At 45.4% G+C, this 11,696-nt stretch overlaps 2 protein-coding genes across 4 annotated transcripts in view; one reads left to right on the top strand and one right to left on the bottom strand.

The window, feature by feature from the left end:
- Positions 1-3,239: 3,239 nt before the first annotated feature.
- LOC134755822 (inactive CLIP domain-containing serine protease A28) lies at positions 3,240-6,237 on the top strand. 2 transcript variants are annotated; one of them, XM_063692430.1, is made up of 7 exons: positions 3,242-3,648; positions 3,727-4,037; positions 4,115-4,267; positions 4,350-4,447; positions 4,610-4,870; positions 4,983-5,184; positions 6,075-6,237. In XM_063692430.1, exons 1-7 carry the CDS (start codon positions 3,363-3,365, stop codon positions 6,234-6,236), a joined length of 1,473 nt encoding a protein of 490 aa, XP_063548500.1. In that variant the 5' UTR covers positions 3,242-3,362; the 3' UTR covers position 6,237. The 2 variants fall into 2 exon arrangements, with proteins under 2 accessions (XP_063548499.1, XP_063548500.1); XM_063692429.1 differs by having other exon boundaries at positions 3,240-4,037.
- Positions 6,238-6,484: 247 nt separating this feature from the next.
- LOC134755837 (zinc finger protein 423 homolog) overlaps positions 6,485-11,696 on the bottom strand; it is an 89,890-nt gene continuing 84,678 nt past the window's right edge. For both annotated transcript variants that reach the window (XM_063692454.1, XM_063692453.1), the window contains exons 4-7: positions 10,354-10,561; positions 9,080-9,997; positions 8,507-8,809; positions 6,485-7,574 (exon numbers count right to left, since the gene is read on the bottom strand). In XM_063692454.1, the coding sequence (XP_063548524.1) occupies positions 6,759-7,574; positions 8,507-8,809; positions 9,080-9,997; positions 10,354-10,561 (2,245 nt within the window). In that variant the 3' untranslated portion in view covers positions 6,485-6,758. The remainder of the gene's footprint in view (positions 7,575-8,506; positions 8,810-9,079; positions 9,998-10,353; positions 10,562-11,696) is intronic.

The following is an 11,696-nucleotide window of genomic DNA, read 5'->3' as shown; positions in this document are numbered from 1 at the left end:
AAACAAACAGACGGACAGTGTTCTTAGTAATTCGACGACCGGTCTGGCCTAGTGGGTAGTGACCCTGCCTGTGAAGCCGATGGTCCTGGGTTCGAATCCCGGTAAGGGCATTTATTTGTGTGATGAGCACAGATATTTGTTCCTGAGTCATGGGTGTTTTCTATGTATTTAAGTATTTATATATTATATATATATCGTTGTCTGAAATACCCATAACACAAGCCTCCTTAGGCTTACCGTGGGACTTAGTCAATCTGTGTAAGAATGTGCTATAATATAAAAAAATAGGGTCCCATTTTTACCCTTTGGGTACAGAACCCTAAAAAGTAACAACTAAATAAAATAAAATCGGCTAAGAGTATATCGGGCCATGCTCAGTGTAGGGTTCCGTAGTTACATACCATTCTGTCATAATAGGCTAAACGGGGGCTATTAGTAAGTATCATGTACAGAACATTACAAGCATAAGGGAGTAGTTACCTTCGCAGCGCAGCGCTTTGTACTGTAAGTACGTCTTTTTAGGGTTCCGTACCCAAAGGGTAAAAACGGGACCCTATTACTAAGACTCCGCTGTCCGTCTGTCCGTCTGTCACCAGGCTGTATCTCATGAACCGTGATAGCTAGACAGTTGAAATTTTCACAGATGGTGTATTTCTGTTGCCGCTATAACAACAAATACTAAAAACAGAATAAAATGAATATTTAAGCGAGGCTCCTATACAACAAACGTGATTTTTTGCCGTTTTTTGCGTAATGGTACGGAACCCTTCGTGCGCGAGTCCGACTCGCACTTGGCCGGTTTTTTATACTAATAAGAGAGGACTTTTTGCAATAACTCAAAAACAGCTAGACCGATCATATTCGCTAAAGTTTTCATTGAAAGTATTCATTAAGCTTTTGTATTACGAATTTTTTCATATTTTTTTGGATCCATATTTTAAAGTTTAGAGGGGGACACATATTTTTTCTTTCGGAGTGATTATTTCCGAAAATTTTCATTTTATCCAAAAATGGTTGTTGGAGACCCGTATTAGTTTAAAAATATCTATCCAACGATATCCCACACCATTGAGTTAAAGCGAAAAAATAAAATAAACACTTATGCGTAACCTAAAAAAAAATATTTTAATTTTTATTTTTCCGTTCTATCGCCATGCATGATTTAGGTGTATAGAACTTCATTTTCTCAAAGAAATTGTACATTTCACTTCAGAGAAACTTAACTACAACAGTTTTTTTTATCAGTAACTGCGCGCACTCTCTTACAAAGCTCTTAACTTAAACCTTTGCTTACACGTAAACTAGTTATTTGTTATACAAGGGTGCAAAGTTGTATTTTACCCGCGAGTGTGGAATTGATGTGTGTCTCGTGTGTTTCAACACACGAGAAGTAAAATACATTTTCCCCTCACTAGCTCGGAAAGTTGTCTTTTATCCTTTAAAACAAGCGGGGAAAAACGCGTTTTATCCACTAGTGGGGAAAGTAATTTGACCTTGGACGGAGCGTGTTTAAGTAGCTTGACAGATAACAAAACGTAAAACGCTCATGATAATGGTTCGTTCGATATTAAATATCATTAAATTAATGGTTTGAGAATCTAATAAAAAATACCAAATTTAGCTTTATTTAATGATTTTAAGTCATAAACCTTAAAATTCCATAAGAAACGTTAGTTTTTTTATAATGATGTTAAATATAATTCTGAAAGCACAAGTTGAGTCGATGAAATTTCAAAACGCATCGTTGACATTTTATACGTCAGAAATGTCAACATTGTCAACAAGTTTTTTACTTAAAAACTTTTCTCACCGACTCGCGTAAAAATACACAACTTCCAGAGTTTTCTGTTATAATATCGTAAAAAAATGAGTGATTCCAGTGATTAAGATGATCTAACGCCTGTGGATGTTGCACTTTCCTCGCTATAGTGAGAGGAAAAGTTTTGTGTTACACACGGGTGCAAATGTATTTTATTTCTCGTGTGTTTAAGCACTCGCTACGCTCAGGATTCTATTTTAGAACCACTCGCTTCGCTCGTGGTTCAACTATAGAATCCTTTCGCTTGCTCGTGTTTCAATTCCACACTCGCGGGTAAAATACAACTTTGCACCCTTGTATAACAAATAACTATTGCACCCGTGTGTAACACAAAACTTTTCCCCTCACTATAGCGAGGAAAGTGCAACATTTACAGGCGTTAGATCATCTTCATCACTGGAATCACTCATTTTTTTACGATAATACGATATTTTAACAGAAAACTCTGGAAGTTGTGCATTTTTACGTGTCGGAGCCGGTGAGAAATTTTTTGTTGGCAATGTTGACATTTCTGACGATGCGTTTTGAAATTGCATTGTGCGTTCAGAATTACATTCAACATCATTTAAAAAAACAAATGTTTCTTATGTAATTTAAGGTTTATGACTTAAAATCATTAAATAAAGCCAAATTTGGTATTTTTTATTAAATTCTCAAACCATTTATTCAATGATAATTAATATCGAACGAACCATTATTATGAGCGTTTTACGTTTTGTTATCTGTCAAAAGCTACTTAAACACGGTCCATCCAAGGTCAAATTACTTTCCCCACTAGTGGATAAAATGCGTTTTTCCCCGCTTGTTTTAAAAGATAAAAGACGGCTTTCCGAGCTAGCGAGGGGAAAATAAATAAATACTACAACTTATGTTTGGTCACTACCTATATTTATGTATCCATGCCAAATTGCTGCTTTCTAGCACTAACGATCACGGAGCAAAGCCGCGGACGTACAGACGGAAGGACATGGCGAAACTAAAAGGGTTACTCGTAGACTACAGAACCCTAAAAATCAGTTTCGTACCTTGTCACTACACGACGTACAAGCAAAAGGGAGTGCGAATATCTTCGTTACACTTTCGTACATTACATGGCGGCATATTGACCTATTCGTGTGAATTAGGTGGTCAACACCCAGCAGTCAATAAATTTATGACATTATTTTATTTTATTTATTTATTTACTAGAGATAAATCACAAATTTTACATGGTAATTAATAAAAAGTATCGTTAAACCAGAATGGTTTGTCTCGATACTCCAGTCATAGTAAACACTTGCACTATAAAAGATGATTAGGATTACAAAATGTAAAACAAATTAGTTATTCACATTTTGTAAATTGCAACAATTTGTCGCTATGTGATCAAGCGCATTACACCATGAAGGCTACAATTGTTAGGGGAATACCATCAATTGCACCTGGTAAGGACATATTTAATGCCCGCTCATCACCATCTCCGATTTCATACCTGACCATCAGTAGCAGACCATCTACTGCGCGGTTAGCACTCCAGTTAACAATCATAATTTAACTGGACAAAATGTGTTTGTGGCTTTTGACTGCATGTTTGGGTATGCTGCCCACCAACTCGCCCCCTACAAACGTCATTGTTGTGGGAGCTCCTCCGCCTCCTATACTTGTGCCTACAACGACAACAACAACCACAGCGAGCCCTAATGTGACCGGACCTCCTCCTCCTCCAATGAACATGACTGGAGGACCTCCGATGAACATGACAAATGGCGGTGGTGGTGGTGGCGGTGGTGGTGGTGGTGGTGGTGGTGGTCCGCCCACCATCGCTCCTACAGTTCCGCCGGCAACAATAGGTGGAGTACTTTTACCTGTTATTCTTTGCGACAACCCTGATATTGTTTGTATCATTAATCTTGACGAAACCGCTGCAGGCATGCCGTCGATCGATCCGCGACTTGGCACCACCCCAGCGCCGTCGGCGGCGTTGCAGGTGCCACCGATTATAGGATACAGTGCTCAAGTGCCGTCTTACAACACCGCTGTGAGATTCCCGAGGGAGCGAAGGAGTATTAAATTAAACACGATTTCTACCAATAAATTGGACAGATTAGGCATGGTGAATACTGCCGGTCATCGAATTCGCAAAAGACAAGCAGGTTGTAGGTGCGTAGCAGCAGGCACTTGCACCAATAATGGAACTAATGCTGGAGCCGGTTTGATTGATATTAGAATTGTAACTCCGGTAAGTTGTGACGCGGATATCTTTCACTATCAAGTAGTTATTGTGGCTACAAGCTGTGTAATTTCTCATCGTTTCAGGGAGGTGGATCAGGAACGACTTGTCCTACCGGGCAAGTACTCTGTTGTGGCACCTCGACTACAGTGATAGCATGCGGCACTTTGCAGACAGTACCCGCCACAGCGATCACTCCAGCCGCTGGTCAGGCCAATTTCGGAGAATATCCATGGCAGGTTAGGGTATTTAAAGTTAAATTCAGTGAGACAAATATTTGTGTGACGTACCGATATTATACGCGGTGGTTTGCTTTTCCAGGCACTAATTTTAACAAAACAGAACGATTACATCGCTGGAGGTGTGCTAATTGATCAGTTCAATGTTTTAACAGTGACTCACCGACTATCTACATACGTGTAAGTATGTAACATACCTACTTTTCGATTGCTAGTTTTTTTACGCTTACGGTAGAAACACATGGAATCCCAGCTGCATAGCAAGTAGCAGCAGTTAGCATACAACTAGCCTGGGATCCTTAGCATTTTGACTGTATGTACCTTATTATTGTTACATTACAGTGTATCAGGCACAGCTCCTAACGTCAAGGTGCGTTTGGGTGACTGGGACGCCGCCGGGACCTACGAGCCGGTGCCATACCAAGAGTACACAGTCGCCAAGGTGTTCAGCCATCCCTCCTTCAACCCCACCACTTTGCAGTATGACATCACTGTACTGCGACTGTCGACTCCGGTCCCTTTGACGCCTATGACTGGCTCTGTCAATACTATTAACAGAGCATGCTTGCCAGCCTCCAATGCGGCTACTTATACTGGTCAGAGGTAAGGTACACGGTAGCTTATATTTACAGGTTGTCACTATTCTACACACAGGTACCTGTTATGTACATATGGAATTATAATTTGTTTTATAACGCTTAAAAATCGATTTCAGGTGTTGGGTGTCTGGATGGGGTAAAAATATGTTTGGCCTACAAGGGCAATACCAGCAGATTTTGAAGAAAGTAGACGTGCCAATTGTAGACCCAGCAACGTGCCAAACTCAAATGCAAGCGGCACGTCTAGGCCCCAGCTTCGCTCTTGACACCACGTCCTTCATTTGTGCTGGCGGTGAAGCAAACAAGGATGCATGTACAGTAAGCACTCAATGTATATTTACCTAGTGGGTTCGTAGTAGATTGTGTAACATAACAAAGAACTAACCAATAGGAAGGGTGCTACAGCCAGCACCAACAATATCTTACAGTAAGAAGTACACAAAAATAGGTAGGCATCTGACACGACTAGGTTATTAAGACTGTGCCATACATTTCTGTGCGCTTTGTCGTGTAAAATGACTACTAGTGAGGCACTAGTAGTGACCATATTAAAGATTTTAAGTAAGTAAAGGATGACTCACGTTAGACCGGGCTGTGACCGGGCCGGAGCTTCCGGCGCTTACTTTTCTATGACATGACAGGTGATCACGTGATGCTTCCCATAGAAAACGAAGCTCCGGAAGCTCCGGCCCGGTCACGGCCCGGTCTAACGTGAGTCATCCTTAAGTGGCCACACACATACGCCAACAGACTTAGGTATAATATTGATTTGATCTACGATGGCGACTGTAATCCCTCAAAATAAATTATAATTGATGTGGTCAACAAACAACCTAACGATTACTTTTAATTTACACCAATAAGTACCTATACAAATTTGCCCCAGAGCACATACTGTGAAATTAGAGTGCCCTTGTAATAGTGCCTTCATGCTTCGTTAGTAATTGAAAAGTAGGACATCCAAACAGGGCAAAGTTCACAATAGGTCATTAAACGTGATTTATATACGAGTAACACCCTCTACTCTACGTTAACATATTATTACGTATTGGAACTAATGTTGTGGTATGTCAGAATAAATAGTGTGGGTAAGGTGGATCCAAAGCTAGTCAATCATCATAAGAATTTACTTCTTTCTTATATAATACCCCTCTGCCGTGCAGTACCTCAGTAATTACAGGTTTTTAAATGGAGTTGAATCGTTTCAGGGTGACGGCGGTTCGGGGCTCGTGTGCCAAGTCAACGGGCAATGGGTGGTGGCCGGGCTGGTGGCCTGGGGACTCGGCTGCGCCAATGCCAACGTGCCCGCCGCCTACGTCAACGTCGCCGCGCTGCTGCCCTGGATACAGACTCAGGTGGCTACCGCTTAGAAGGATTAATTGCTTCAACAGTCTTATCGCGTTGAGCATACTGTACAGAAATAACACTAACCACTAGGAATTGCGTGACCGCAAGCGCATAATTATATTGCTATCCCACTCGCACAGTGTCATTGACTGCCGTCATCATGAGCGGGACAGCCATGTATAATTATACGCGCGAGGGGTAGAGATACGAACAGCCTGTTCAATTACTTAATTACTCGTGCAAAGCGTCTTTTCTTAAAAATAAAGCAAAGTTTCGCTTAGATAAATGAAGCTTAACAGGATAATTTATTAACTTAACAATCATTACAAATAGCCATGTAAACATTATAAAACATACATCACTTAATCAACATAATGATCCTATTTTTTTACTTACTGAAAATACGGCGTTCTAAACGCAAAATTTCAACGATTATTATATTAACTTTAACATAACTATCTATCTAACATAAGCTAGTCGGGACGTAATCTAGTATTGCAGCGGGGATGGGCCCGCATCACGGACGAAATAGGTCGACGGACCCTTCAGTCTTCGTCGGGCTTTTCCTGCTTCACGACGACGGGCTCGGCCGGCGGCGGCGAGGGGGGCGGCGGTGGCGGCGGCGGCGGCGGCGAGCCCACCTCGATGTACTCGTCCGTCTTCTCCTCCTTTATCTCTGGCTCGCGCTTGACGGGCGCGTCCGGCTCGGAGGCGGGCGTCGGCTCCGGCGGGGCCAGCGCGGCCCACGCCGAGGCCGCGCCGCGCGCGTACGCCTCATAGAACGCTCGTTGCGCTATTTCTGCCTCCTCGAGATGCACGAACGAATGGTTGTCGAGCTCCGCGCGGAAGAAAAACTTGAGGCCGCAGCGCGCGCAGTCGTAGGGACGCGGCGCGGACGCGTGCTCGGGTAGGTGACGTTGCAGGCCGGCCGCGCTCGTGAATACGGCGGAACAAAGGTAGCAGGTGAATGCGCCGATGCCTGCGAACGTGTGCTCAATGAGGTGGGCTTGCAGACGTGTGGGCGAACCGAGGGCACGACGGCAGAGGCGACAGTCGTGGTCGGCGGGCGGAGGAGCGCGCGGCGCTGCGTGGCGCGCGTAGCACGCGGCGCACGCGCGCGCTCCGGCGCCGGCCTCGCCCTCGGGCAGCGCGCGTAGACAAATAGCGCAGCGCTGTTCATCGCCAGAGCAGCGCAGGTGGAAACGCGCGTGCAGGCGCGCCTCGGCCTCAGAAGCGAGCGTCTGGCGGCACACGACGCAGGGCGCGGGCAGCGCAGGGTGGTGGCGCGCCATATGGCTCAGGAAAGATTCCTCGGACGGCAGTCTCGCGCGACATCGAGCGCACGTGTCACCCGCTACCACCTGAAATTACGAATTTGATCAATTCAAAATTTTGACCATACCTAAGAATTCAACAAAGGAAGTGCAGTTAATTAAGGTAGGGGCGATATAAAATAAATCTTTGTCATATTCCTCGTAATCCTCGCGTTATCCAGGCATTTTGTCAGATGGCAGTCGCTTTCGTAAAAACTAGTGCCTACGTCAATTCTTGGGATTAGTTGTCAAGCGGACCCCAGGCTCCCATGAGTTGTGGCAAAATGCCTGGATAACGCGAGGATTGCGAGGAAGATGACAAAGATTTCTTTTGTAAATTATAATTAAATTAAAAACAGTACAACTCCAGTTTGTCGTTCAATATATTTTGGAAGATTGCCGTTGACTGCTGCCGGCGGACGTTATATACGCATCCGTTCGTCGTCGATTAGTGTAACCCGTTCTAATTAAAAAACCGCAAATCGATGTACAGGTTAGCCGTTTGGCACACGCATACTAGAGGTCAAAACAAAATTTTTGACCCGCAGTTTCTAAAAAAATTTCTCCGGGGAGTGGTAAAACATTATTATTTTTGTATGGAAAAAAAAACCAAAACCTATCGTGTGTGGTAATCATACAAAAGGGCTTTTTGAGGTGATCTAAAAATATATCACGTCATAACATTTCGGGGAATTTTTTTTTAGGAACTGCGGGTCAAAAATTTTGTTTTGACCTCTAGTATGCGTGTGCCAAACGGCTAACCTGTACATCGATTTGCGGTATTTCTTTGTAATTGGGGTCGAGCGGCTTCCGCTAGATCTTCGAATTTCGGAGGCAATCGGGCGTCCGCAACGTCACTTACGATGCGTTCTGAACAGTCCCTATCGATATTTTCAGACGTGACTGTATAGGTACTCAGGTTAAAGTTCTGGCAATTGCGTATTGTTCTTATCTTCAAAAAAAATTAGGGCATTATTTACCTTGCAATGCGTGAGTTTGTGCTCGGCGAGCACAGCAGCGGAGGGCAGGATCTCGTCGCAGATGAGGCACTTGTGCCTGGCGGCGGCGGCGCCCGAGTGGGCGCGCGTGTGCGCCTCAAGCTCGGCGCGGGACCGCGTGCGCTCGCCGCAGTAGGCGCACTGCAGCGCGACGGCGCCGTTTTTGCGGCGGCGCTCGTCGCCGCCAGCCTCGCCCCCGGCGCACGGCGAGCAAGCGCCGTCCGCGCCGTCGCCAGTGTTGTTGTTTTCCACTCGCTTTGGTCGCGTGCTTTCGCCGTTCAAACCCTAATAAAATATAAGATAAAGGTATATAATTCTTGTAGAATAAGACTCGTTTTTTATCAGTAACCAATGGAAGTCAGAGCATAGGAGTTGAAAAATTTCGGATGTCTTGCACAAAATCATGAAATCGAACAGTTTTTTGTTGTGTTTTATGATTGTCGAGGTGTGTCAAAATTCAACATAGATATAATAACTGTAAATACTGTAATAGTAAATGTTAGAAAACGTGGAAGATGGTTAGCAGTGATATATTTTTAGTATCGTCCTTCTAACCTGGTGTGTGACGGCGTGGTGCGCCTGCATATGCCTCTCGAGCAGGTACTGCACGGCGAAGGACTCAGCGCAGCCGGGCGCGGGGCAGCGGTAGGCGTGCAGCTGCGCGTGTGCCCGCAGCGCGCGTGCACCGGCCAGCACGGCGCCACACGCGCAGCGCGCCGCGCTGTGCCGCGCACGCACGTGCGCCGCGCCCTCCGCCTCCGAGCGCAGTGGCGAGCCGCCGCATGACCGGCACACCCATACTTTGCTCTCGCCGCTGTGCGCCACGGCAAAGTGCACCTGAATGGCTACTTTCGAGTCGAAGATTTCCTTGCAAAGAGAACAGCGGTAAAGGTGATGAGCGTGCAGATCAAGTAGATGCTTTTGCAAATCGTCCGGCGTAGGAAAACTGCGCGCGCAGCTGTGGCACGTGTATTCGCAGGACACTGCCAGATAGTGTGCGGCGAGATGACGCTCCGAGGCCGCCGCATCAGCGAAAGAGGCCCCGCAGTGGGGGCATGGCGTTGGGCTGGATCGATTCAGCTCCCCGCCCTCCTCAAGGTGACCTTTCAAATGTGCGCGAAACGCTTCAAAGTCAGGCAGGGCCGCGTCGCATTGATTGCAGAGAAGAGTTCCTGGCGACAAAGCTAGTTGGGGCGTTGCAGAATCCGAGCGTCGACGCTTGACCGACGGTTCTTCAGCCCTTCTGCTAAGATCAGTAGGCGCGGGTTGCTCGACGATCTGATCTGACGGGGTTTCGCCATTAAGTAATGCTGAATGAGCGGCTCGAACGTGTAATTGCAACTGCTCCATGCTTGTGAAGGTGTCTCGTGTGCAGTAAATGCAGGCGAGGAGCGTGGGTGGCGGCTGCGAGGCGACGCGTCTCGGGGGAGTAAGCGCCGCTACGTCAACACCGTGGGCGCTGGTCATGTGAGCCTGGAGACGGACAAAAAATGTTTCTGATTGTTAAATAGCTAACTATTAATGGTAGCCTAGTCCACATCTTACGTTATAACACAATAAGTTTAGTTTTAGTGTAATTATATCCTAAAGAGTCGTCCACATCTTCCCGGTTTTTTCAACGCTATATTGAACTACTATTATAATATTGTTAGGTCAGTCCTGCTGTCCTGCAGAAGATGTCCCCGCACCGCGGACAGCGTACTGTGCGCCACCGCATTTGCCGGTGTCCAGGTCGCGCTTGTCTACATGTGCGATTTCAACGAGGCCGCAGTGTTGCAGCCGCGATTGAATAAACAAGCAATTAGGCTTATTATAGGCTTATTACTAACCTGTAAGAGGTCAGTCCTGCGGAAAGCGTCTCCGCACCGCGGGCAACGAAGTGCGCGCCGCCGGTCAGTCTCCCGGCCCTCGCGGTCGCGCTTGTGGCCCTGCATGTGTGACGTGAGCGCCGCCGCGGTGTTGTAGCCTCGGTTGCACACGGTGCATTGGAAAGGCTTCTGAATGTCGTGCGTCTTCATGTGGATCTTTAGGTGATCGCTGGAAAAAAGGAAGTCGAGTAAGAAGCAGAGAAACAGAGCATGTTGTGTTGTTATTAAGTATCTCACAAGAAAATGTTTTCAACATAGACATAGTATAGTAGTTATAGACATGAAACCGAGCGACCAGGGGTAAGAGAAAGACATATTCATGTATTGGCAGGTTAATGTATGGCAGCATAATCCTTTTCTCTTTCACTCTTATAAATTTCGGTATTTCGCCATCGCCTTCTACCTATGCTGCCATAACCCGACCATGAAAAAAAACCCGGTCGGTGATAAGGACAAAGCATGGCACTATTTTCTCTTTCCTCTTATAGGAATCGCAATAAGACTATCGATCAAAGAGTGTCAGGCCCTTGGTTTTCAATATAAAACTACCTAACTGATTTTTGTTATCAAGTAGGTAGTTACTTACTTTACTGATGACTTTCTTTGGTACATAATATATGCTTATAATTTTGACGATAAATGTAAATACCTACCTAATTAGTACAATTTACTTTCTAAGCAGATACTTATACTTAAGCCTAAATAATATAATAATTAATAAGATTTTTATGAGCTGAGCGTCACATTCCCAAATTACACCCAAAAAAAAATGTAAATGTCAGTTCGAAAACATCCACGAGAGATAAAGTCTTCTTTTATGTGACCACTGATGACAATTTGTCATGTGAGACATAAGTGCCCACATAAAGCACGAACCAAACAGAACTAACAAAGAGGCTTTTCACGCAAACTACAGAATAGAGGCGTTCGCCCAAACACCTCCGCTAATGGCCGGGCTCGTCGTGCCAGTTTAGGTACGGGCCATTATTTCATTTTTGTGAGACCCTCGACGCCATTTGTCAGCGCATCATCTCTTTTCACTCGACGGCGGTTCGTTGGGCCGACAAATTGCGTGGAATTAGTCACGTGACCGCGGCGAGGTGACGAAAAAGGTGACGCATCGTGGTCGAGGAGCGAGCTTTGTGCCACGACGGTGATCAATCTTAAGAGGCCCATTATCGCACCTCGCGTCCTCTTGCCGTTGCGCTGTGCCTTACTCGCACGAACATCAATAGGCTTTGACTTAAGGATTTTGTATCCCACTGGCTTCGAGGTTTTTCTATTCCACAAATACTCATAATAAT

This window comes from Cydia strobilella, chromosome 3 (genome assembly GCF_947568885.1).
Source record: "Cydia strobilella chromosome 3, ilCydStro3.1, whole genome shotgun sequence".
NCBI lineage: Eukaryota > Metazoa > Arthropoda > Insecta > Lepidoptera > Tortricidae > Cydia > Cydia strobilella.
This window is presented reverse-complemented; position numbering and strand designations above follow the sequence as displayed.

Bases quoted from the DNA above. Each gene is read 5' to 3' on its own strand.
- LOC134755822 (XM_063692429.1), top strand. From the start codon at position 3,363: ATGTGTTTGTGGCTTTTGACTGCATGTTTGGGTATGCTGCCCACCAAC. The intron at 4,871-4,982 runs GTAAGGTACACG...AATCGATTTCAG, and splicing joins GCTACTTATACTGGTCAGAG to GTGTTGGGTGTCTGGATGGG. The intron at 5,185-6,074 runs GTAAGCACTCAA...GAATCGTTTCAG, and splicing joins CAAACAAGGATGCATGTACA to GGTGACGGCGGTTCGGGGCT.